At 39.5% G+C, this 27,482-nt stretch overlaps 2 protein-coding genes across 2 annotated transcripts in view; one reads left to right on the top strand and one right to left on the bottom strand.

The window, feature by feature from the left end:
* Nucleotides 1-1,345: 1,345 nt before the first annotated feature.
* Nucleotides 1,346-17,670, bottom strand: LONRF1 (LON peptidase N-terminal domain and ring finger 1). Its single transcript, XM_069789436.1, has 12 exons — nucleotides 16,825-17,670; nucleotides 11,507-11,625; nucleotides 9,648-9,770; nucleotides 8,904-9,050; nucleotides 8,205-8,442; nucleotides 8,029-8,119; nucleotides 7,050-7,164; nucleotides 6,335-6,456; nucleotides 4,985-5,143; nucleotides 4,708-4,870; nucleotides 4,164-4,316; nucleotides 1,346-2,648 (listed from the first exon to the last, which is right to left on the bottom strand). Exons 1-12 carry the CDS (start codon nucleotides 17,447-17,449, stop codon nucleotides 2,490-2,492), a joined length of 2,214 nt encoding a protein of 737 aa, XP_069645537.1. The 5' UTR covers nucleotides 17,450-17,670; the 3' UTR covers nucleotides 1,346-2,489.
* A 345-nt stretch (nucleotides 17,671-18,015) lies between these two features.
* TRMT9B (tRNA methyltransferase 9B (putative)) overlaps nucleotides 18,016-27,482 on the top strand; it is a 123,181-nt gene continuing 113,714 nt past the window's right edge. The window contains exons 1-2 of the mRNA XM_069789457.1: nucleotides 18,016-18,229; nucleotides 24,003-24,053. The gene's annotated coding sequence lies outside the window, so the exon portion shown is untranslated. The remainder of the gene's footprint in view (nucleotides 18,230-24,002; nucleotides 24,054-27,482) is intronic.

The following is a 27,482-nucleotide window of genomic DNA, read 5'->3' as shown; positions in this document are numbered from 1 at the left end:
CGCATTCCTTTCAGGCTTAATTACATTAGTTGTCAACTTATAATAAGAAGTTGATCAAACTTGGTCCTTAGTTGCCATTTTATCATTTGATAGGTAAAGAATCCTTGCTGTGTAACATGTGGGAGGGGCGGGGACAGGGAGGGGAAATAATCAAAAGAGTAGGGAAGTACTCCCAGAATTCAAAACGCTAACACTAGGCACAAAGTACAGCATGGTATCTCTCCAAGATATTTACTGAAAGGTCTATGCCAACATCCAGGCGAGCTTGTAGTTCTGCCCCATTCTAACTGCACAAAGTGACAAAATCTGGTCAACAACCACTTGGAAAAATTCCAACTTAAAAATCCTCTTAAAAATCTTTCCTCCCCATTCTCAATTTCATATCATTCCCAACAGCACCTACAATGATCATGTGTGTGGAATAATTACCGAAGAGTAGTACTTATGATCAGTCTTAACACATCATGTGTTAAGCACAGTAACTTTGCTTTTTTGTTGTTGCTGTTCCTTTTTGATGACGTTTTCTCTTACATGGTTTACAATTCCAGAAGTAGAACTTACATATGCACACAACAATGCAAGCCAACTGACACTTTATCTGAGTTTTTATTTTATTAAAAAGTCATGGGAACATATAAAAAAACCTAGAAGCCCCATCTTCCAGCAGACTGGGGAATACTCAATTTCAAAACTAAAGCTCTTGGCAAGAAAAAAAAAAATTACCACTAGATTATTTGGGTATTTCAAGCCTGGCTACAGGGACTTTTTGCTGTCAAGAAAACAAAAATCCTGTCACCCGCATTCTTAAGAGCAGCACAGTGATACAAAGATTAAGTTTCTAAGGTTATAACATACTAAGTTGAGAAATAGAGGATCCCCTCTCTTCTTTTATTATGCAAATAAAGTTTTCCAAATACTAATCCAGGACTTTATTCATACAATAAAGGTGACATCTACCCTAGATAGAAGCCCACATTAAAAATGATCCAGCAGATTTTGGGTTGCCTGTACTATCTCAAGCCTTAAACTCCAGAAGAGAACAAGGCAAGAGCATCTGATTAGCAAGTCTGTGAAATACCTAACTGTTCTGCAAGAACAGTTTCCCACAACTTTTAAGTTTTTTGAAATGCAAACTTTCTACCTGAAACCACCTTAATTTAAACACAGTAGGTAAAAAACAAGACACCAGCAAAAAACCTGCCTGACCAATAATCAGTCTGAGACAGGTACTGTAATCAGAAACAGATTATGTACATACCAATTACGTCATGAAGTGCCCACAACCTTGGTGTAGGTTTAACAGCTGCTTCTGGATTTACTTAAGATGCCAGAATAGAAGCATATGGAAAATGAAAATGATTTTTAGTTTCTGATAAAGTTAAAAATATTACAAACTTTTAGCTTTTATTGAAAATTAAATATATTAGCAAAAGCAAGATTTAAGAAATATTTTACAAATGATTTACATACAAGAAAGCCAGTATCAGACATATTCACAAATATGCAAACCTTTAATTACAAAAAGTACCTATTGGCAGCATGATGCTAACCTTGCCACTGCAGTGTGCTCTAATATTGATATGAATAAGGCATAGAACTCACATTTGCACCAACTTAAAAAGTTCAAATAAAACTTTAAGCTTTTAAATCCTGGATGCACAATCCCCAATGCACACACGCACGCACGCACCCTAAGATTTCTTCTTCTAAGCTCTATACACTAAGTGTGTGCTCTGGAAGAACAGCCAGCCTGAAAAGCCCAGTAGAAATGTAACTGGTACTAGCATTTAGTTTTCAGTTTCCTCTTTAACATGTACAGGCCTAGGTATGTAAACCATATTCACAGTTTAAGTATTTTTAGACAGAAGTACCTTTTGTTTTTTTGCATTTGTTCCTTAAAATTGGCTCTCAGTTCAGCATACAGTTCATAATGTCACCTGTTTTGTGATGCATACACTTACAAGATAACTCAAAAATCTGTGCCACGTTCATGGGTCAAGATAATTCAACAAGAGTAGTAATATCCAACAGTGACATTCAATACTATATTTCAAATATTTGTGCAAACAGCAAAAGAACAGTTGTATGAGGCAAACATCTGCAAAACCTTTAATACCTCCTCAATGTTGTAAACTTGGACCGTCAGCCTTAAGTCCTGCACTTCCCACAGCTTTAAAAAGTCAGTGGCTAAAATTATCAAGTCTCAAAAAGGTTCTCTTCTACATAGTGCAAATTGTAATGTAGATAACGTGAAAAACATATCTAGCTGGATTGACTTTGTGCAATTGTCAGTGGTCTTCTCTCATAGTTGAAGAAAGTGTGCATTCAAAGAACCATGTGGTTCAGGAAGTTGGGAGGGTGGGGAGGAGAGAGAAAAAGCAGTTCCATTACACTTCTCAAACCAGTGCTAGATGTGCAAAGGCAGCAAAAATTCCAGCTGCTACTACAACCAGAACAGAGTAACTTTTCAGGAAGACCCAGGCGGTTAGTCACTTGGACTGGTCTCTAGAAAAATATGTGAGTATATGTTGGATTTTGATCAGACGGTCTTTTAAAGACATCATGGAGAGAACCGACAGCTGATATCTGGGGTCTACTGGGAGAACAGCTAGAAGCCACCAACACCAAGCAGGACCATTGGGCATTGCCTAAAAATAAAGGATAAGTTGGTTACCCGTAACCAATGTAGTATAGTTGACTAACACAAAGACATCAAAAGACAAAGTCATCAATGACGAAGACTAGTTTAAAGTTTGATACTAACTAGAGAATTCCAGATCCATGATATCAGATCTTCTGATCCCTCCCCAACTGAGAAGTACCAATAAGCTTGATAAAGCAATTCTTTTTAAGACAACAAAGGAAGTTCATAGCTTCCTTGGGAAAAGATGGCTAAGTATAGGACAGTCACCTAATAACAAACCTCCCTGATAAAAACTAAATCCATTACCTGTCATGCTGTTCTTGAGGCTTGAATATTCTTGAAGCCTAACATTTTCATTACAATTGTCTTTGTCATATTTGAAGGACTCCTCTATCACCTCCCAATTCCACTTCCTTCCCATTACCTCCTAGACAAAGCAGGACTACTTAATCAGTTTCTTCTAAGTTGATAAAACATACTACGTAACTTTTTCCTGTACTTTATTCAGTTCTCTACACCAAGCCTTCGATGTCATGCCCAGAACTGGACATAATACTGCTCCCTCAGCCGAGGTCCTATCAGTGCAGAGATTAATTACCTCAAATGACTTGCAAAAATATTACTGGTAGTGGTACACTCCAGGATGACATTCCCTCTCTTGTATCTGTACCACACAGTTGACACATTTGTGTTCTATTATAAATCTCAGGTATATACCCACAGTATTGCTGCCCTGCTAGTTATCCTGGTTTTGCACACTTGTTCCTCTTTCCTAGTATGTTGTTTCAAATCTGTTTTTTTATTAAATTGTTCTAAAATCACATCTGAATTCATGCACTGGCCTCCACAGCATCTACAGTCTTCCCAGATTGGTTAATATAGTCTCATAAAAGTATGTAGCAGATGGGTGAGGGACAGGCTCTCATAAGATCCCACTTCATATATAATTCTACTTTGAAAGCCAAATCTTACGTGTTTTTAAATGTTAGTTTTCTCCAGCCTCCACTCTCTAAGGATCTCACCAACCTTCATTAATTGTTTATAATAACGATTAAAATAGATTGCTGCAGCTAGTTTCTTAAGAAGCATTTGTCAAATCCTAGCAGCTACAGCAGTTTATGGCACTAGCTCAGAAAGGAATAAAGTGTTATTTGTGATTACCTCTTTGCCAAAGATTACTGCCTGCACGTGTCACAAGGAAGAAAATACAGGGTTTTTTCCATTTCAATTCTAACAGCTTTACACAAACCAACAGTTTAAAATGCTACTGGAACTTAAGTGTTCTCAGTTTACTAGTTTTATCTCCAGAGCAGCATATCCTTTCCTGCAAAAACAGTTGAACAGTGACAGAATTGCCTTTTGTTGCTTATCATAAGAGAAACAAGATGCAAGCCTCATTGTCATCGAAGTTGGGAAAAAAGTTGTTTGTTTTTTTTAAATGTTCATGTTTAGCAGTTGTTAGCAGGGGTTTTATTTTTAGAAATAAGCACCTAATAATTGATATTAAATGATGTCTCACCTGTATATTTTCCTCCCTGTCAGGCATTGGCCCGAAGTGCTGAAGAATTTGAGTGCGAAATTTGTTTCTTAAGTTTTGGAACCAACTGCAGGCCTGATTGTAAACAAAATTGTGAAGTTCTCTCAGTTTCTTTAGTTCTTCTTCATCAGCAACCTGTAGGAGGAATGTTATGAAAATATCATTAGAGATAAAGAAACAATTAAGGTGTTTAACCTAAAATCAAGAAACATTCAATTTCAACTATATTTAGATACATTTCTTGCATTCTCCTAAACTTTGGCAATGACTGAATAGAAAGAAGTCCCGTGATATTTTAAAGACTTACGGCTTCAAACTATTGTTCAAACAAAAACTACAGTATTTCCTTGTTGCTTTATAATAATAATAAAAAAAATTAAGCTAGCTTCCATTTCTTTCCTCTGCTGGCACTGAATCTTCCAGTGGTCTAGGGACCTAAAAATTTGCAAGAATGCTCTCAAGAACAAATAAAGCAACAATCTTGAGATATTAGTACTAGTAAGTATTTAGACAGCATTCTGGATACCTTAACATCTTCCAAATATTCGATGTCTGCAGTGCAATAACCATCTTTCATCCCTCTCCGTAAAACTCTAAATCTCTTTCCACCAACTGTATCAACAACAGACCGTCCATCAGGTAGAAAATGAACGTTCCTAATTTGCAGCATGCATCCATAATCTGCAAAACTAGAGAAGAGACCTTGTCAGTAATGCAATTACACACTTCTGAAAGGACACTTTCTATAATTAAAAAAAAAAAGAGAGAGAGATGAGAAGCTTAGAATTAGGATGTAAACCTACCCATTTTGAGAATCACTTATACACATCCCAAACTGTTTAGTTCCAGTTTCCATACTTCTGCGAATCATTAGTCGGTATCTTGGCTCAAACACATGTAGAGGGCAAGGCACAGTAGGATATGCCATAGTGCAAACAAACATTGGAACATTCTTGGTCAAACTTCAAGAGAACATCAAAAGAAATATGTGGCATAAAAATCTAAACACTGAACTATGCCAAGACAATACATTTTTTTCAGTATGTTTGCTACATTTGAGGTCATAAAGCGCTCTTTTCAAAGTTTAATAATAAGCACATCATAATAACTTCCATAAACAATAAAAACACCTACTAACAACAGTGACTGAATACCTATGTACTGATTTGAATACATACTGGACAGTAAGCCTCATAAGTTATGTAGTTAGTGAGTATCTAGTCAGTGAATGAAGGGCTTTGTTTTGGGGACAGGGGCATTAATTATTTTTTTCCTTTTTGTTTTAGTTTGAGCCATACAAGCCATTATGCCCTCAGAGTCACAGTTTTCCTGGAACTAAAAAGATGTAGCAGTAACTACATAGTAGCTAGGTCACCATTTAGATTATTTTCAATGATGGACTCCAGATCACAAGATGCAACCCAGGGTACAATTTTTACCTTGCAGTATGCCTCAGCAGGCCTAATTGAAAAGCAAAATTTTTTTTCATGCTATTTTATCAAGTATGTACAGTTGATAGTTGATACAAACAAGTTAGCATTAAAACATTACCAAGTATTTAATTTTAATACCTTTCAGACTATAAAACATAATTCTAATGTATGGATTCTGTTACATAAGTTACATGAGCTATAGTTTTCCAACATTCATATCTACAATACATGATGCTTTACATATCTGAAGAACTCGACGAGAGATAAACATCAAGATTACAAAAAAATCCCAACAATTTCTTTTCATCACATCTATCTTTACACAATTAATGTCTATCATGAACTGCTTTCAGAGAAATTCAAGTATCTGAGACTCTGCAGCCAACTCAAGAGGACAATTCCATTAACAGCAGCAAAGCTAAAACTGAAGCTCCACAACAGTGCACGCAGAAAGAAAAACAGAAGGGCAAATGTATTTTGTAGAGGACTTAGAAGCCTTGCATTGCTACTATCAAAGTGTGATTTTTTTTTTTTATTTCCACAGTAGTTAAAAAACTGTTAATTTTCTGAAACGCACATTTAAGACACCAAATGAATGTCTTTATACTCCTTCTTGCATCCATAACATACCATTATTAATAATCACAAAAATAAAACATTTCTAAAAAGGATTTCCATACTAATCTCTCAAGTTTTCTAGAAAAAAGACAGCGAGCTTACTTTGAGTGTTCAGCGGTTTCTTCAGCATGAATTCTTTTTCTCTCATATAATTCATCAGACAAGTATTTCATTATTAATTCCTCCAGCAGTTCTGTGATGCTGTATTTTCTGCTTGCAAGGTACTGTAAGCAATTTAAAAAATATATTAATATTTCTTTTCACATACATTACCAAAAGGCTTGAGAAAATGCAACTTTTATTTAAAACTACGATATATGAAATGGGTCATAAATTATATTTAAACCCATGAAAATTTACAGCTCTGAAGTTCTTATGTTTCATTACTTAACACCTAATGTTACTCTAATATTTGAAAATGAAATTCTCTATTTTAGCTCTTAAGTGTCTGACAACTTGAGTGTCTAACTCGGTTTGTATTTCTGTGCTTACCAGAGATGGAATTGATTTCTCAGGTTATACAGCCATACAAATAAGGAACGTGTACAGAAATCAAAAAGAGGTTTTACTGAATAGTTACCAAAGCTTACAAACACTCAGGATTTAGTTACACCAACAAAGTAGATGGCCACAGAAACATAAAAGCTCTAAGACCCTGAGGCAAACCTAATCAACTTTTATTGACAAAGTTTGTCTCAAGTTTTTCCTTTCTAGCAGTAATCCATAACCCAAATGAATCCAAGTTGTTGGGTTTAAGTGAAACAGCCTTTAAGATGATACAGTATTTGTGTTTGTGAGATCTACTGAGAAACAGTACCTCTTTCAAACTCTCCTTACAGAGCGGACACTGAGGAGCATGGTCTAAACACCGTTCCAAGCAACCTTTGCAAAAAGTATGTCCACAAGGAGTTGTCACTGGCTCAAAGAATAGCCTGAAACAAAGTTACTAGAAGTTAGATGCCATGGTGTGTATTTGCTAAAAAAGTCGGTGATCAACCTGTTTAATTTTTAAGACTAGTTATACCATAACAAAGCAGAGAAAAATTAATCCCATGTCTCCTTATTCTGTTTTTTCCCTTATACTGCAGTTTGTTTCCTTTTAACACTACACCAGTCATTTCTTTTCTGATTAATCTGGACACATTTCAACACTTTAAATACCTAACGTTTATCCCAATGTACAGATTTTGGTCTCACTACATAGAGATTCAGAATATGCAAAATACAGTGATTCTTTGAGGACCCAAGTTGTTTTAATAGCAGTATTAGATACTAGTAACATTAACTATGAGCAGTTTAGTATACACGATATGTTTTAAGGTATTTATTCTGAAACCCAAGACAACTCAATAAGAGCTTTCAAATACATCAGCTACATTTAAGTAGACTAACATTCTGAAGTATCTACATCTCCTAGACAAATACAAGGTTCACAGGCAATACTTCTAAGCATCAGCCTTCCCAAAATAGGAAGTTAAATAGTTTTATTGACTGAAAAAAACCCTAACATTAACCACTTTTGTGGTTAAATCCTTAGATCCTGTCTTTTTAAGGTTACCAGTTAACAATGCCAAGTTTCATTTACAAGGCACCTTGATTAAAATAATGCTGTATTATATAGCACTATTGCAAGCAACACATTTAAATAAGCATTCAACTGCAGGGATAGCGGAAGGCTGAAAATTATTGGCTGATATCAGAACTCATCACAACCTGCAAGTACCTCAGTTTGTATGTGTAACATACATGGCCAAGCATCTATAACTGAAATACTGAATCAAGGAGAAAAATCTTACCTCATACATAGCGAACACTCAAAATCTGATACGTCAATCAAATCCCCTGGAATTATTCCAAAAGCCAGTGTCATGTCCCTTTTTGTACCTTCTAAGGAAAAGCAAGACAAAATATTCCTTCAAAGAAAGGCACAAGACAGTAAATACTTTGAAATTTACAGTAAGTGACTGTTTACCTCCTTGCTTTTTGTGTTTGTTTCTTCCATCTTCACATACAACTGTATCCTGTTCTGAAAAGGAAAGCTTTCTTTTCAACAAAGCACCTTTTTCTTGGCCAGAGAGAAGGGGTTCAGAAGACACTCTCTTTAAGCCATCTTCCTTGGCACAGTCTTTTGTTGAGTTAAGAGCATGGGCAGACTGTGCACGATTTAAGCTTCCACTGACAGGCTCCAGTACATCTGATCCTCCTAAACTCTATAACAGTAAGATGAACTGAACTGTACTTAAAGAGTAACACATATCTAAGTATGAAAGATGCAAACATGCAAAGATATATAAGCCAAACTGATACCCACAGTTAGTTCATTAGTTAACTAGAGAAATTCAGTAAGTCAAGATAGTACTGAAATTTGCTTAGCATTAACAATTTAAAAATCTTCATCTGCTTCAAAGAGAAGAAAAATTGTATTTCTCTTTATTTTGAAGTCACTAATATAAAATCTCAGTACCTTCTAATAAGTAGTTCACTGGAATGAGGAGTCTAACACTCCAAATGAAAATACATTACTCCCAAATCCCAAATCTTTTCTTCCAATTTAGCCAATTACAGAAAGTCAGCATTTAGGCTGGAAAGTAAGTATGACAAATAAGAATATCAGAACATCTGATGTTTGCATATCAGCCAAAGAGAAAAGTTATCCTGTAGTTTTTGTTACCTGCTCAGGACAGAGCTGTAAGTTGCAGTAAGACTCAGTCACCTCAGAACCAAGTATAAAAGGTTTATTTCGAATATGTGGTGAATTCCAAGCAGATTCCTTCAGACTCTCTCCTAACTTCTCTGGTGACAGCACATCACACAGCGTCTAGAAAACAAACAGCTAAATGGTCATAATAATGAAAAAGGATCTAGACATAGCTTTATTATAAAATTACATACCAAAACCAAGAATTTAATCTATATGAAGTTATCCTCATAAACAGAGCTTTATTTAAGCAGTAACTGAGAAAGAACAGTTGAGAACAAGCAGAAACCTACATACCTACATTATTAAAAATAAACTTCTCTAGAAATCTTTTCTACTACAAGCAAGTGAGCTCTTTGAACAGAGTTAGACATTATCAATTCAACACCATGCAGCTTTTTCAATGTAAATTTTTATTATCAAAGAAAAACTGTTGTGCTCTGGGCACGAAAGAGTTCAACTTAGAGTATTTAACTTGCTGCCTGCTTTCCTGTTCTCTAGATTTTCATTTAGTAATTTCAAAAGCATATGTACTTTTAAACATGTACTTAAAACGGGTACATTAGGACTATCTCTTCAACATAGTATGATATATCTTGACACCTGAACCTTCTCTGTACATATTGACAATTTTTAGATACTCAAAGTCTACCATAATGGGAGCTTTATAAAGGAATCAAGTCAGAGATAGTATTCCAGTTTCATAAATAAAATTACCCTTTCTACTTCTTGCTTGGCTGGAAGAAAGTCCTCATCAAGGGCTAAGCACTGTAGAAACAGTTGTAAGGCATCACCTACAAAGCCAGAGTCTTGCAGCACTTTTCCTTTCCAGAAGTAGACCTGAAAAACAGATACCATGAAGACATTTCTAGAGAGTATGTAGAACTGCAGTATTCATCTTACAGGCATTACAACAAAGTTAGAATTAGAACTCTCCATGACAAAAAGAAAAGTAGCTCTTCAACAAACTTCAGCTGTGCACAGTGTGGATGATCTATATATGCCTTGCCTACCATACATTTCATACAGCATTTTGAAGAGAGTCACAGGATAGGCTGGTGTTAGTCTCCTTCCAGCTAATTTGTTTTGGCTTACATGAAGAGTTAAAAATCTTGACTAGTGCTGAATTCACAAAAGGCCTTAATTTCCCCCTTCTGTGAGCCTTTGGAGGGGAAGAAGAGGTACATGAAATGCAAATTATTACATAACCTCATACAACAGCTTAAAGAATACCCTTTTTGCCCTCTGTTTCATTAAAAGCCTTATGGTTCCAGCCTGCAGGAGAAGGGTAACTACAAACAAAACAATCCACACAACCATGCATCCCTTGCATACATCTTAATCTATATTCTGAACACAAAACAATGCACTTTTGGAACTGCTTCCTCCAACTCTATTTTATTCTTGAACACTAGACAGCAGCTAGGGAAAAAAAAAAAATCTGGATACTGAAAGAAAAAAAAGGGGAGAGAAAAGACTACTGAATTTTGCTGAACCTACCTATAACTATATGACGCTGGGACTAAGAAGTCCCCTATCCAACTTAACTCAATTTTTAAAAGTTGCATTTGCAGTAATATAAATCCAAGTTAGAGAAAAACAACAGTTATCTAATAAAAGCTAGATAAAAACAACAATATCTAGCTGTATATGAGATTTTGGATAATGGACCAGAAGCAGAACTTAAAAAAAAACCCAACCAAACAAAAAAACCCTCAGAGTGCAGTTTCTATGGAGCAACTGCCAGTATTAACAGTAGCATCTGTTAAACAAGGCTGTCAGATGAGGGCATGCACCATCTTTGATGCATTTGGGCAGTTTCATTAAGATGTATCCTGAAGAAGGGAAGTATGCTAATCTTCCTCTTAGAGACAGCTTGTTTTCCTACAGAGACAGGAATTGTTAGAGGAATCCATCAAACCAAGCTCAGTTAAGGGAAGTGAGGTTTCTTTCCAAACATATAGAAAAAAAGTAAACAGTACTACCAACGCTGAGAGGTGAAAAGTAGGATGGCTCTCTGAATTTGAGGTAGCCATGGAACTGCTGAACACAGGAGATACCAAGACAGCGGCAGTCACCTCCCCTTGTGTGGCAAGATCTTGCTGCTCCTGCTGTGCTCAGAGTTTAGACAGCGCTGCAATACGCAGTTTCTTACAGTTCTGAAAGCCAGTGACTCCCCAGCTGCCTGCACTATTTGCAAAGTTCAATTCCCACTGAGTTTCTTGGGGCTTTTCAAAGAAAAACTTTCCAAGCTAAAACAGCAAAGTGTCCTTCTCTTAATAAAAATTAACAAATAAACAAAACAAACCCCAAACCCTGGCTGTTACAGGTTACATTACCATAAACTATCCTACCTCCAAGTGGGATCAATCAACTCTAACCTGCCATACTCATCAGTTGCCTGTCTTGTATAAGTAACTGTTTTAAAAGACATCTTTTAGCATTTTGCATCTCTTACAAGATAACGTTTAAGGTAGCTGACCTAGGTTCTTAATTTGATGCAAGTATAATCCAGAATTCATTAATTTTATAGATAAACATAGATTTTGGAAAATGAAGAGTTCACGTCAACTTACCTCTGGCCAATTTGGCATTTTAGAAATAACAAAATTTAGATCTTCTATGGCTGTTTTATATTCTTGGAGGCCAACACATGACTCAGCTCTGTAAATTCTTAGCATCAAGTCACTGGAATCTGAAAGCAAAATTAAGTAACATTTTTAATAATTCAGAAATTTGTAAATTTTATTAGATATGCTTTCATAGTGATATGTAATAACCAGACTTTTTTGTACCATACTTTCAAAATTACTGGAGTACATTCTCCCCCACCTCCCAGTGTAATTCCAGGGTCATGTCTTTCAAGCTAAAGATCAAATTTTGGACCCTCTAATGTATCTTGCAGCAACAAGAAAAATGTATTTTAAAAGATCTAACATTAAGGCCGACAGAATAAAGTATTGCTCAGTACTGCTGTGACAACAAAAATTGAGGACTAAGTAGACTTTAGCTTTACAGTACACCCATTCAAAATGACAGAAATCTTGGAATTCACCGCAGTTGCATTAAAAAGCATCACAAAGTTTGCTTTCAAACGTTCAAGTCTTTCTTTATACTGTCATTTGTTTTTATAATGTCCAAGCCCTTCCAACTATGGCTAGAGATACAGATGCCACCTTCACAATGGTATCCATCTGGTAAGTACTAGAAGTAGGTTTTATCATTATGTGGTCTGAAAAGAGACAGCCAATCCCGAAAGCCTTCAACACCAGCTGGCAGCCCTGTTGTAAGGAACTGTACTTAGTGGAACTTCTGCGATGAGAAAACATTAGTATGTGTTCAGTAAAGACAAGTTCTCATGTCCAACATATAGCATTTTGCACTTTAAGTAAAGCAACCTCTAAATGGGAAGCACACCCATCTCCATGCCACTAAAACTACGTTTTTCCTAACACAACTAATTGTAGCTGTTGCTTGGAAAAAAATGCCAGCACACTGCTTCTGCTTTTGATTTATTTTTTTAATACACCTTTCTCATTGAATGAGATAAACATTGGTCTACTATAATTGGTATACTAAAACCAAATAGTTCTTTAAGTTTGTTTCAACAAGGTTTTCTTGGGAGGGGATCATTTAAATCTGATATTCTATCTTAGTCTATTCTAAATATCTAGTTTAAATTTTCATCGTTTCCAACATTAGCTTGTTTTACATTTAAAAGCCAGACTGGTCAATGTTCCCATGTACTCCAACACACTGATTTGTATTTAGGTCCACAATGCTACATGTGAAAAGACCTTAATGGAAAAGAAAGGGTTAAGAAAATCAAAACTCACAGAACACTTCACAGCTGAAATTAAAGGGCCTTTCTGATTTGAGTTGTCTTTCTTTTGAGTTGACACTTTCCTTTCAAATACAAATATTCCCAAACCTGGTTTGTTTAGTTTTTATTTGATTTTAGACATAATAAAATGTTTGCATTAACAGAAGTCTGAGAAACTGTCTTTGTCTGACTTCAACACTAATTCGGCAAGCAGAACAACTCTGAAGCCTGCTTTCCCGTGGCTTTGTGTTTTGTCACTGCTATAGCCTAGTAAGGCAGGAGCTCAGATCAAACTCTTCAGACCTTTTTTTCTGTTGTATTTGACTCTGGCTTCCCGCAGAGTTAGTATCAAACCAAATTCTTTTCTTCAGAGGTAGTAGTAAGTGCAGGTCTTTGGTCTCTGATAAGCTACCTATTTGCACATAATCAGAGGGAGCTCATCTTTTTCAGACTTTCAAGTGTATAACATGACCTGAGAATTCCGAGCCTTCTTTTCAGGAGGGGAGGGTGAGGGGTAGTTTGAAGATAAATATGTGAGTTCAAGTCTACAGCAGGTGGACATTTCGTCAATTTCTTTTTCAAAGAGAAAAGCATGATTCCAATTGAACTGGTACAAAATAAAGGGCTAAACCAAGGAGTTTAAATGGGACCCCAACTCTGCTGCTGTACACACACAACCACAGGCAATGAATGATCAATACACATAACAAATTGGGTCTAAATATTTGCAAGACCAAAGGATCTAAAGCTATACATCCAATTTTACAACTCTAATTTCTAGGCTTTGTAATTGTGAAAACATTGTTTGGCAATGTTTTAGCACATATTTTAATGTTTGCCACCTAAAGAGAGGATGCAAAGCTATTTCAAATCCTTAGACCGTAGACTAAACAGAGCAGAAACACAATTTGTGCTTGAATTTTCAATTTCAGTAACCCAATATATTGTAAATACAGAAATCACTCACTTCTAGCATACTCAAAGACAAATTATTGTAATAAAAAAAGACACCAAGCACTTTCAGTGCACAACTGTGTGTACCAGTTACTATTAAATTGATAGGAAAGTATACAAAGGTGTACACACAAAAACCCACTCAATATGCATTTTTTTAATGTTACTTCCAAAGCATCTGCTCCTGGCTACTGTCAGCATAAGCATACCAATAAATGGACCATCTCTGGTCTGATCCTGCATGCTTTTTATGCGGTTCTTAATAATATATCAAATTCTTCAAAATAAGAACCATGCACATCACAACCACTATGCAGAAAAACTTTAGGACACAGTATTTATTAATACAGTACTGTAGGGTCACCCCAATGATCAGGGGTTAGAACACACAACCCATGAGAAGAGGCTGAGAGAACTGGGCTTGTTTAGTGGAAAACAATTCTCAAAGGCCTTGGGAAAACCCAACAGCCTTCCAGAATCCCAGAGGAGGCTACCTAGAAGGCTCTTTACTGAAGTGCACAGGGAAAAAACAAGAGACAAGAGTTAAACTGAAACAAGGGCAGTTCAGACTTGAAATAAGGAGAAAATTTTTCACTATGAGGATAATTAACCTTTGAGTAGGTTGCCCAGAGAGGCTGTGGAATCTTCATCCTTGTAGGTTTTCATGATTCAGCTGGACAAAACCTTAAGCAAACTGCTCTGAACTCAGTGTTTATTCTGCTTTGAACAGGATATTGATTGGTCAACAGACCTCCCAGAGGCCCACTCCAGCAGGAATGAGTCCGTGATTCAGACCAAACTCAAGCCTATTAGCTGCGTGTTTCAGGATACTTGATTAAAGACAAGCTGCACTTGTATTTTAATCCAATAGACTTCCTTTAACTAAACTACTTCATTTCAACCCCTACAAGAAATGTATTAACCATATGACTGTTAACATCCCTTGTGTTTTTCAAAAGTCACTTTTGCACCGTGGCAAATACTTCTCTTTTAGATGTTTCAAGAAATGCAAGAAAGTTACCAAAAGATGCCACAACTAAAGGTTTAGTGCCAATGCCTTATTAGGACATCAGATTTACGTTTATCACAATTTTTTAACTCTCTATCTGCATTAAAAAGAAACAGAGATGAACTAGCAGTGAGGAAACACTGAAACAGAACATGAATGATTTTAAACACGAACGCATTTCTTACGCCACATCTTTCCCCCCCCTACGTGTTTTCAAGATTCATATTCTGGAGGAAGAGAGAAAGTGTACCATCAGCTATTAATTAGTTCTCTATTGGCCTGAAATCACCTTCAATTTGTAGTTGCGAGCCCACAGCTCTAAATTCACATTTAATGTACATCCGCATTCTGATTCATGAAGTTCTTTAATATCTTTACCAGAATACTTGGAATATCAATAGTTCTCAGGACTGGAGACACAGGAAATAGTTGTACAAAGGATCTTAAACTGAGCTTCTAGCACATGTACTGAATTTGAATAATAAAATTTTGGATAAGCATCACAGCTGGTAACTATTCTCAAATTTTAAACCCATTTCAAAGCCAAAATTTAAGATGTAGCTTCACAAAAAAAAGGAATCAAAATTCTTTTCCCATAGATATCTAAATGGCATTGCTAAATCCGTAAGAGAAAGATTAACTAGAGTCTGTAGAATTAATTTTCTCTTTTATTCTTTCAAAGCAATCTTGAAACATGAAATGGAACCCCTGCAAACATTTCTGATCAATAATGGATTTATCAGTTTGCACCCTGGAGGCCACTGAGTTTTGACTCCATTTCTTCATGACCTGTATGAATCAATGCCGTACCTCAGAACCCACAAAGTCTGCTGCTTACAGTTCCTAGATCAGCCACTTTCTCAGGTCGCATCTATCCTATACCCTACATTTTGGAAACACCCTGGCAAATAACGTAGAATTGAAGGCCACAACTGAACCTCTTTAAATTAGGTTGCCAAAGGACGTATATCTGAGATTTAATCCCACCTACACCGAAAACACCAGTTTATTCTGGAACTAGATCTAACGTATCTCTCCAGAACAGATCGAAAGGATTAGACTTATGCAAGCTTTTGGGTTTTTTCTCCGCTGCAGACAACTGTACAAATGTAATACACTTAATCCGTAAAAATATTAATTCCCAAGTTTCTGAAGAGAAATAAAATGGCACAAATGAAAATGGAACCCCACAGGTCACCAGGTGTTAAAATCCACAGTCGAACAAAATCAACAAAGGAATCGGTCACTGGATCCATCTAGGTACATCAATCCCACAAATTTGACTCCCTCTACGAAGACTAAACTGAAAAACTGGCCGTAGCTTAAGTGTTCATGGTACCAGATCCACTGCTGGCGATCGATATAGGGTAGTCTAAAAGCGTGCCTCTACCTCCCGTCTTTGCACCCTCTCTCAACACTATATTATAAAACTTCAACCACACCCACCTATGATGTCACTGCCATTACACAACCTGTCCCCCTCCATGCCTGTCTGCTTATGCAACTGGGCCCGGCCTGCTGGGAATTGTCTTGGTGACACTTGAGACTGAAAATAGGTCTCTCTCAGGAAACAAGGTTAAATACAGCAACAGAACTTCTCTTGCCCGTGCAGAGCGACTACTGAACAAAAAAACAAAACAAAGCCCACAAACTCTTCTGTAAACAAGTCCCACGAAAGCCTGCGGGGGGGAACCCAAACACCCGAAGAAGCCAGTGCTGGACGGTCCTCCATGCCTCTGAAGCGTACCCCACTACCAGGCTTGACGCTCAGCTGAGGTCCCAGCAGCTACACGTCCCCTCGTCGGTCCCTCCACTCCACCAGACTACTCTGGGGAGGCTCCTGGAATCCTCTCAGCAAACTCGAGAAAACTTCGGATGTTCTTTACCGGTCCATTCCGACCACCGACTGCCTCAGCGGCAGGGGAGAGGGACAGAAAGGCAGGGAGGAAAGGGCCGCCCGCCCGCCCACCGCGCAGCACTTCCAGCCCCCCCGAGCCTCCCGCGCTTTGCCACCAGCTCGTCACCGTCCCGCAGGGACGAGGGCGGGAAGCTGCGGCTCGGGCCCGCGGGCCCGGGCGGCGGAAGAGCCCGCTCCCCACAAGCCTCACCTGCTCGCAGAGCCTGGCTGGCGGCGGCCAGAGCCTCTCGGAAGCGGCCCTGGGCCAGCAGCTCCTCCAGCCGGCTGCCGGTCCTGGCCCTCTCGCACTCGCCCGGGAACCACTTCTCCGCCAGCTGGTTGAGGACGACGCTGGTCCGCAGCGGGGCCGCGGCCGTGCTGGTGCCCCCCGCCGGCAGCAGCCAGTCCCGGCAGCGGCGGCAGCGGGCCCGCAGCTCCCTCCGGAGACAGCGGCGGCAGTAGGTGTGCCCGCACGGGACGGTGACCGGCTCGCCCAGGAACCTGCCGCAGCCGCAGCAGCGCAGCGGCCCCTCGGCCGCGCCCCCGCCCTCCGCCGCGGCCCCGCGGCCCCGGCTCCAGCCCAGCCCCTGCCGCAGGCGGTAGTTCAGCACCAGGCAGTCCAGGAGGGTCCCGAGGCGCTGGGGTCCGGCGAGGGGACCGAGGCACAGCGACGCCAGGGACGCGCCCACCACTTCCTTCAGGCGGCTCCCGGGCACCAGCCGCTCGCCCAGCCGCGGCGGCGGCTCCCGCTCCCCATCCGCCTCCTCGCCCGGCCTCCCGCTGCCGCCCGGCTCCGGCGACACCTCCGAGCCCACGGCCAGGGGAGAGAACGCCATCGGCTGCCCGGCTCCGGCGAGGGGGGTGTGGCGCTCCCGCTCCGGCCGCCGGGCTCGGCTCCGCGCACGACGCTGCTGAGGCACTGGCGGCGCGGGGAGGAGGAGGAAGAGGAGGAGGAGGAGGAGGAAGCAAGGCACCCTCGCGGGCGGGGGGGGGGGGGGGGGGGGGGGGAAGAGGAGGGGGGGTCACGTGCGCGCCTCTGCGCGCGCGACCCGGGGCCACGGTCCCCCGCCCTCCGAGGCGGCGGCGCGCGCCCGGCGCTGCCCCCCTTTCAAACCTCTGCGTCGCGCGCCCTCGCCCCGCCGGCTTACATAAAAAGCTACGTCAGCTGACCGCCGGGCGGGCCGGCCATTGGCGGCGGGCGACGCCACGGAGGGGCGGGGCAGGAGGAGGAGGGCGCAAAGATGGAAGGAGGTTACAAAACACGGCTCCATGCGCGCGCCGTCATGGGGCGGGGGGCGGGGTTGGCGCCGGGCGGTCCAGGGAGTGAGTCGGTCACGAGGGGAGGGGGGGCGGGAAGGCCCGTCCGGCGGGGTGTGTGTGGGGGGGTGTCTCGTTCCCTCAGTGCCCCGCCGCCCCGGAGCGGAGCCCTGGGCGCAGCCCTCCTCGCCTCTCCCGCCCCGGGGCTGAGACAGAGTGCGGCGCGGCGGGGAGGGAGCGCCTTAGCGGGGCCGGGGGTGGTAGAAGGAGGAGGAGGAGGAGGAGGGTAGTTTGCCGGGGAAGAGGGACAGGCCTGCGGGCTCCGGGGAGCGGCGCCGCTCTGGGGAGCGGCTGCTCTGGTGAGGGCGGGCGCGGGGGTCGGGCGTTAGCAGCGCTGCTGGGGCTGGGTGGCGGGTGGGAGGCGGGGGAAGCAGCCGGGCGCGGAAGGACGGAGCCGCCGGGGCGGGGAGAGGGGTCTCCAGCGGGTCTGCGAGCGCCTCGGGGCGGGACGGGCGCCTGCAGCTGCCGTGGCCCCGGAGGCTTCAGCCGGCGGGTGCCGGCCGGGCAGCCCGGGCAGGGCCGTCCTCCCGGCGGCTGATGCTCACACTGGTCCCCGGCCGCTCGGGCTGGCCCCTTTTCCTTCCGTGTTAGACTTTTTTAATGGAGGACACGATAAGATAGAAGTCCCAAGATCACGAAAAAGCTCGTTGTCCTTAGGGTTTATGTGTTTCCCCCTCTTCTCTTGAATGTTTCCAGCACTTGGTGCAGCATGCCCATCGGTTGGGGTCTGATGCTGTGCGTGTGCTGTGCCGTAACAGCCAGTTGGTGCAGTAAACCTTATGTTTTCCACAAGTGTAAAATAGTAAGTCGAGCGCTTTTGGGGAAGTACCTGGTCTGTTTTACCTGAACTAAGTAGTAGTCACAGGGCGTTTTCGTGGGGACATGTTTGGGGTTTCCAGATGTATGTCAGCCTCTAATGAAACTGTAAAGTCTGTTGCGTAAGTGCTATGTATTTGCAGTTGCTACCATGCCTTTTTTTTTAAGTTAGAAGTCTGTCATAAATCCAGAAGTCTCATAAATATAACACTTCCTCTAAAACCTTCCAGGCAAGGCTTACACATCAGGAAAATTAATTTATGGCCTTATGAAAGGATCAAAGCTATATTTGTCTTCAGCTGTATTTCATGTATGACAGGCTGGAGGATGATACGGAAGGTTGCTAAGAGTGCTATAGGCAAAGATGCCATGAGCGGAAATAACCAGACACATCTGGATTTACATCCAGGTGTTCTGTCTGGACTCAGCCACTCTAGACTGCATCCTTTGCCTTTACAGTGTCTTTCGAGTTCTTAAAGAAAAAAGATGTTATGGTGATTGAAATATGAGAAAGAACACAGGTATATTTTAAAAATGGTTAGGAAACATAGTCTCTTAGACTAATTCATTTAAAAATGGAGTGAGTTAGGAAGTGACAGTCTAAGGAAAGATCAACATAAGAGATGCTGGTAGTGTGAACTTGAATGGTGGCGGGATGAGGTAAAATCTTTTGAGTTGTTATGAATGGTTTTAATGGGTTGTGGATTCTGTTTTAGACACATCAAATGTGAGTTAACCCCTTACAAAGTATCAGGGAGGTAAGCAGAGAATTTGCACAGAAGTAAAACTGTGAAAGAAGTACTGTGGGCCATCATTAAAGAGAATGGTGGTTCATTATGCATTTCAGATTAGATTACCCGTGGAAATGGAGAAGAAAAATAGAACAGGACAAAGTTCAAGGGCTTCTGGGACTTCCTTAAAAAGCTGGTGTTGGGATAGTAAGGTTGTCCTCTGCAGGAACAATTAAAAACAAATAGAAATGAAAACCTGTTTCTTTCCACCATTGCCACTTCTAATGTTTCCTGTAAAAGTTCAGATGTTAGTGTTTATGCTGATGATTCAAGCAATATTGTCAGCTACAATCAGCTATTTTTCATAGTTCCTAATGTACAGGAACAAAACACTCATGGCTTTGCCAGCCTTGGGGTCTTGGAGCAGAAGAGTTGAGGTTTTTCCCATCATCTTTCACTTCAAAACAATTAAAAACAGTGAAAGAAGGGAGTTGTAGTAGGATAGATGAATAGATGGGTAGGGACCCTGACATTTTACACTGCTCCCACCAGTTGCAGAAATCTGTCTTTAGTTAGTACTTTTCTTCAGAGCTTGCTCTTTCTGCTAGTAGTACTTGCTGTCACTGTAACCCCTCGCTGTCTCCTAATGTTTGTGATACATGCTGTTCTCTACATTGGTAGTTGCCCTTACTGTCTTAGGTATCTTGTGGAAACTCAGGGTTTCCATGCATCAAGAAACAAAAAATTGTCTAGGTTCAGATAGACAAAAGATTTACTTTTCCTTAAGTTTGTCCTGTGTGGTTGGAGGAAGTTGTTAAAGTTCATTAGATTAAAGATACAGACTTCAAATTTGTTCCTAAATACATGTCAGCAGTATGCTGCAAGAGTAGAGGGAATCCTCTGGAGATCAGGTAATTTTGGAGCCTGGCATACTATGGCTGGGTTCAAGAGTATAGAGTTCACAGAAAAGCATCCATTACATAAAAATAATCACTTTTGTGTCAGGAACTCCCTGAGACATAGGTCTCTGGAATCTGGGAGATTATTTGGGGAGAAATCTGGCTGTATATTCACCTCATCCTTATCCTCTACACGTTCATTTTTATCACCATTGGAAACAGGGTACTGGGCCTAGTTGGACCTTCATAGTACCCAGTGTGGTCATTTTTATATCTTTAAGCTACAGTTGATTCTTCAAGCTTTGGTTTTGGTGTATTATTTCACCTTTGGCATATTTAACTAAACAAGAACAAAATAAATTTTCTAATCTCTCACTGTTACCATCAAGATGTGATAGTTATGTAAGAGGGGAAAAAAAAAAGACATGCAACTTTTTACTAGATTAGATAACACACGCAGCTCCACCACCACTCCATTAAAAATAGTGCATGCACAAAAATCCATTTTGTTGTTTTTTTTCCTTTTGTAGGGTCAGATAAATGATACTTTAAAACAAAACCATGCCATTGTGCAGTTCACGTGGGCCATTCTAAGAAAGACTTCAGGGATTGTCCTTTCTCTTCCTACTGTAGAGCGGTATTTTACAACTGCTTATGTAAGTCTTGATTGTCCTTGTTCAGAAAGGTCCCTACAAAGTGATACGCCCTCAGTACAGTGAGGTAGAAGTACATTGCTTTCTTACACTTTTTAAGCTGTTGATTGGATATTTCTATAAGCAATTCCTTGTGCAAGTAGTGTGTGCAACCCAATTAAACATGAGATGACAATAAAATAGTGTTTTCAGTTGTATTTGACCCTGCTTTAGGTAAATTATACAAAATTATGCTGATTTAAGATCTTCAGAAAACAGCAGCAGTATAAACAAAATTAAGCAAAACCAACTCAGGCTAAGGCAACAGGCAGTGGCAGGCAGCGGACCTAAAAATTAATACCTGCGTACTGGAAACCTGGAGCCGAGCCCCGTTTTTACAGTCTTTCTTGGCATATATCCCAAGAAAAAGTAGTTAACCCAAAGAAGGTAGTTATATTCGAAGAGAAATGTGGTAATGGCTTTCTGGCAGTTTTCCCTCTATTTATTTAAAGGTAGCTAGCTAGCTATCCAGCTGTTGTAACTTTTTGCCAAGATAAGTGTAGCAAAGGCAAAATAAAATGCTTTGGAGAAAGGTTAGATTAGGCAAATAAGAGTCACACTCTTTAAAAAAAAAAAAAAAGCATAATGTTCTTGAGAACTAATCATTCTACTGAGAAAACTATTGACACCTTTTCTTCTAGAAAAAAACAAATAAACATATTAAAGGAAATCTCAAACCATACTAAAAGAAGCAATTCTTGAATGATTTCTGAAGACCTTAGCTGATGATGTTTGAGTCACTTCAGCCCTGGCTAAGAAATAATGAATGCTCAGAACCAACTTGGTTTTGTTTTGTTTCAGTTTGTTCTTTGTTGCTTAGTAGACTTTTGGGGCTTTAGTGAGATAGTTCCGGCAGGCAGACTTTTAAATGGAAAAATGCTCAGCATCACTGCAGTAAAACAAACGCTAACCTTTGTTTGTGCAACAGAGTGTTGGGCAGAAGTTGGCTCCGAGTAACTTTTTTTTTTTTAGGTACAAGAGGCCACAAAGCTGCATTTGCGGCTTGTTCTCAAAAGTTAGTTATGGTGAGCTGAACAGGGCTAGACTGCTATCACTATCTCTGGCATTTCTGTACAGCACTGCAGTATGGGTTTTCCAAGCGATCTGAATGCCCTTTGAGAAAATTGGAGCTGTGGGTTCTCAGTACTTTTGAAATAAGGCCCTTAGTAAATTATTTAATTACACTTAGTAATTATGCCTGCACTAGTGAGCATAAAAAACCCAAACAACTACACATAGGATAAACGGTTAACTACATGTTAGAAAGATAAGGATCTCATTAAAAATAAAAAGGGAGGCAAAACATAATAGGATCTAAAATACTTAACCAGGTAGAGTATAGACAGAGAGAGTTTATTGGCTAGATCCAATAAAGGACTTAAGTACCTAAAGCAGGATTTAGGGAGAATTCAGGTGCCTAAGTCCAAAAATGTGATCTGAGAAATCTCACACAGCTGCTGCCTAACGCAGAAGATGCCTAAAATCAGAAGGCTCTTCCTTGATTTTAATTTGTCTTAGAGTGTCTAGGATTTTACTTCTGTGCACTTTCAGTGTATAGCAGCTAGAGCAGTTTAGTAGTTTCCCATTTGGCAGTTTCCAATCTTCAGCTTAAGTGTTCAAGGGCTCTATTTTGTCAGTATTCTTAGGCCATGTCAAGCACACATTCATATTCAGAGATTCTTTTTTTGGTGTAACTTGTTGCTTTTAACAGGAAGGATGTGGAGTTTGAATAACCTTTTATTTAACAATTTATCTGTTGGATTATTGACACAAGAGTTGGAAGATTCAGTTTGCTTCTATCTGAGAGTGTTCAAACCCATCTCCTCTCTCCAAGTAATCTATCTTAGACTGACGGCATGAATTTAAATTGTCTTGGGAGCATGAATTAGAGATGAGGATGTGTCACTCCCTGCTAAATGCCCTGTTCCTTGGGATAAATCTTACACATCGTTTCTCTTCCTACAGACTATGGAATTCTTTGCTTCACAGTGGCGCAACTTTAACAGGAACAGGAGAGAGTCATCTTTGTTTTCAATACCCCTGTCTCTTGCTGTGTAGGATCGCTTTTCTGCCATATGTTGACTTGAATCTTTTTTGTTTAATGGGGATACACAGCAACAATAGGTTGCTATATGGGAGGCGTTTGCTTTCTCACTTCCTTCTGTTATCCCGGCTGTGCTTTAACAGAATACAGCAAGCCCTGCTCCGTTTTTTTAAGAGAATGGTAATTGGATCCTACAGTTAAGAGAGGACGCTAGGCTGTGAATTGTAAGCACAGAATGGTGTCTGTCTTGGCCTGAGTTAAGTTTCTAAGGAGTTGCAATAACACTGCTGCATTTCTTGCAGACTAGCATTAGACAACTGTGATGCCTCAGGATGGTACCAAATTTCATCATAGATACTGTATAGCATACGTGGCTATTTCATGTGGAGTTCTAGATTCTTTGTTGGGAAAGGAAAAACAGAAAACTGAAAACCAGTTTGCAATCACATAATTTTACGTGTCCAGTTAACTCGTTCCTTTGCTTGTACCAGGACTGAATGTATCCCCTTTTAAAATGCCACACAGTTGTCATACTTAATATTGGCATGTTTGGATATATATGGATATGTTTGAATGGATATTGATATCAACTGCTATTAATGAGTGGGGTTTGGTAAATCTGACAATGATACTGTGAAATTGTGGAAATACATTGACTATCCTGGAAACACTAATGAGTCACTCATTTCTCTGTTTTCATGTTTATTGTATTTTTTTCTTTTCCCATATATGATGATACATGGTTGTGCATTCCAAAAGATAGCTGAATGTGTCTATGTGTGCAGGACAACAAACTTAAAAATGTGATCAAGGTTTTGTTTTACATTTCTCCAGTTTAAAAAAAGTAATTTAGCTCCAGATGACATGAGTCATATTTGTCTTTTCTTTAGGAAGAGAACCCTTGGACTGATCGGACTCCTTCCTTCTGCCATTGTTGCCTGGTAGGAGAGTTGCATACAATCTATGGATTTTTAAAAGCTAAATATTTAAGTGGAATATTTGCTTCTATTAATATACATTGTAATTATTCAAATAGTCATGCACTTAGAGTTTGAAATACTAAATTTAAAGAGGTACAGACCTCTGAATAATCAGTTATTTATTCTTGAAGTTAAAGCTCAGTGCAGGACTGTAACTGAATAATGAACAAAAAGCATAATAGTTAAGGAAGTACAAAAGCCTTTCATTAAAGGATTTTTTTTAAATAAAAACTGCTTACTCAGAAAGTATGCAAAAAGCAAGTAAGTCAGCTTTTTTTCAGTTTATCAAGATGTTTTTCTTCAGCTGAAAGTTGCTGGCTAACAGTTGTGTTGCATAAACTAATTTTTTTTTTCTGGGTGTTGATGCATTCACATTAAAGAAAGTACAAGCTGATTATTTTTAAAGTAATGTATAGCAAAAGTAAAAGATAATGATTGGGATATGTGTTCTGTGTTCTAATTTGATATTTAAAGAACAATTTATTTTGGTATCTGTTTATATATTCACTAATATTTTCTAATATGTTCCTTGATACATATATATTCTCTCATATATCCCTTGCTATCAAGTTGGATGTTTTGCGCCTACTTATGATCATCCTCCAAGATAAATTATATTGAGATATATTTAATTTTGAATATATTTTGCCAAATAGGAGAGTTCTCTTTTAATTGCTAATAATTATTGCTGTTCATTCTTACACAATTAAAAAAAGGGGGAAAAATTATAGTCATTACATCATATTTGCATGAAAAGTATGCCTGTATTGTAAACCCAAATCTTAAACCAGGGGAGAAGGAAAGAAAAAAGCTTATTATGCTTGATATCTAGCCTCTTGAAAAAAAACTTTCCTTTCTGGGTAGTCAATAATAAATGTGGAATTAAATTCAGAGTTTCAGTCAATTAAAATACATTTTAAGAAACGGATATAAAAATCAGAAAATACTTTACAGCCTACTTATAGTGGTGAGGGGAAAAAATTATTTGTTACTCCTGGACTGGACTTCAGGCTGGAATGGGGTACAGTGCTATTGACCATGATTGTTAAGTACCTTTGCCTACAGCCAGACAGTGTACATCGGTGGTGCCAGTACTAGATAAGTCCCTGAATTTCCAGATACTTAATGATAAAGTTACCAGTCTTTAAAAATTCAAAAGGAATTGATATAGTTACAAAATCTGGATTTACTTATTCTTCTTAGATTAACTCTTTAAGATCAGGAGCAACTGCTCCTTGTCTTATCTATTTCTCATTCATAGAGTTCCATAGAGTTTGCATGTATATCTGCCTTTTCCTTACTCAATGAGCGTCCTTCCTTCAGAGGTTTTAGAGTGCTGGGCAACTATTTCTCGTCAATGAGAACAGACAATACATGAATTTTCTTCAAAGACTGTGAATAGTACTCTTTACTAAATGTGGTGTTATGTGAAGAAATCTGAGCTGGACAAAAAGTGATTACTTTAAATTTAATCAAGGTGGCAGAAAACATTTAATTAAATTGCCTAATTGGCAATAATTTACCTCTTGGCAACAAGATGAATGTTAGAGTTTATTCTGACTATTCAATATCCCCTTTCTATTTTGGCTTGTACCTATTTACTGTTACTTATGTCCTATTTGTTTCTTGAACGTTAGTAGCATCACACAGTACTATAGTCTGGGATATCACAGCTACATCTTTTCAACCTTTCCTACAAGGATACTGCAGGAAATGTATGCCTTTATATCACTTCTGCCAAAGACAGCAGATGACAGGATTGAATTTGGAGACCATTAGTTTTTTCAACAGAGCATGGGATCATACAGGAGAGAAGTGAGCACTCTCAAATTCTTCATTTCAGCATGACTGTAAAGAACATTCAGTGTTTCAGTCTTTCTCCTACTTATCTCCTTCACCATATTTATACGACAAAACAAATGAGTATCTGGTCTCTGGCTGTTGTCCACAAATGATCTATGTAGAGACAAAAGAACATCTCAATTTAATTTCCATTCCTGAAAAAACAATAAAACTTTTTTTTTCCTCCAACATATATTGGACATAATTTATTCATGCAGTGGTACAGAGTTTCAGTCATATGAGTCTAGGCTGATCACACTTTCTCACAGGTGGCTCTGTGGCAAATAGCCCATCCCAAATGGATTCTGACTGTCTTATGTGTTCTGTCCTTGTCATACTACATATAAGCATTGCATTTTAGGGATCTTTTTTAATGATTTGTGTCCTTCAACTCCTGATTGTCCTGGAAGGGTTTTACAAGAGCTGAAAGACTGTGATGAGCCCATGCATATGAGAGCATTTTTAAAATCACATAATATATTCTATTTATCTTCATATTTCTACCTCTAATAAAAAAAAAAATCACAATGTTTTAAGTGAACAGCTTATCCTGCTGTTCTTCTGGGGTTTGCTGGCATGCTGGATCTGTTTCACGTTTGCATTTTGCTGGGCTGGTATTGGTAGATCACCTGAAGCCCCACCTCACACCCAGTTCATGCCTGTCCTTCACTGAAGAGCTGAAAACCTGACAAGCTGTTGTCCTTGTTTTCCTTTGTGACACATTGCAGAGCCTTCTTGTTAACAAAGTACTAGGTTTGTGTCCTGGGGCTCTCAGCTGTGGAGATTTGATGTATGGCTCACTGCGTCAAGTTTTATCACTCCTGTAATATTTTATCCTCCCACTGGTACTGCTTTAATACCCCAATTCCTGGCCATAAATCTAAGCCAAAAGTTAAGTATGTAGTCTAGACATAAATATTTATTATTAATTGTAGAAATAGAAGGTGCAACATGTTTTTCTTTATTGTATTTAAATATTTATTAAAAAAAAAAAACCTCTCCGAGGTTCTTTTTTTGGTAGCTGGATTACCTTGATAAAAATCGTGAGTGGAATACTCTGATGTTTACAGTAGTAACGCATCAGAGCTAACAGACTCAGAATTCTTGAGTTCTGCAACATCATTAACAAAATTAATAGTCAGGCCAGCAACTGATTACAGGCTTAAAAGCAGGTTACAGTGATTGTAGGACTGATTCATATCTTAGGCAGAGTAGCTCAGTTAAGTAAACTGTTATGGTTAAGTAAACAATAACACATCAGAATGAAAGGTTTCCAAATAAGCTATGTCGTGATAGATTACAGCATATCAGAGTCTGCATGTCAAGAATGGTGAAATGTGAGCAAAGGTGGCGGCAGCCTGTAGTCTAATTTATCCGGGTGGCTTTCTCACTGAAAAAGGCTTACATTGTAAGAGAAATATTAGGTATTAAGAGGGACGTTTAGGTAGAATAAATATTGGGGAGGAGGTGGAAGCAAAAGGGAAGGTAGTTCATTTATGTTTTCCAAAGTAATACACAAATGTCTGATAATATTTACACTAGTGAGAC

The sequence above is a fragment of the Haliaeetus albicilla genome, chromosome 1 (assembly GCF_947461875.1).
Source record: "Haliaeetus albicilla chromosome 1, bHalAlb1.1, whole genome shotgun sequence".
Taxonomy (NCBI): domain Eukaryota; kingdom Metazoa; phylum Chordata; class Aves; order Accipitriformes; family Accipitridae; genus Haliaeetus; species Haliaeetus albicilla.
The sequence above is the reverse complement of the archived record's forward strand: the minus strand, read 5'-3'. Positions and strand labels throughout refer to the sequence as shown.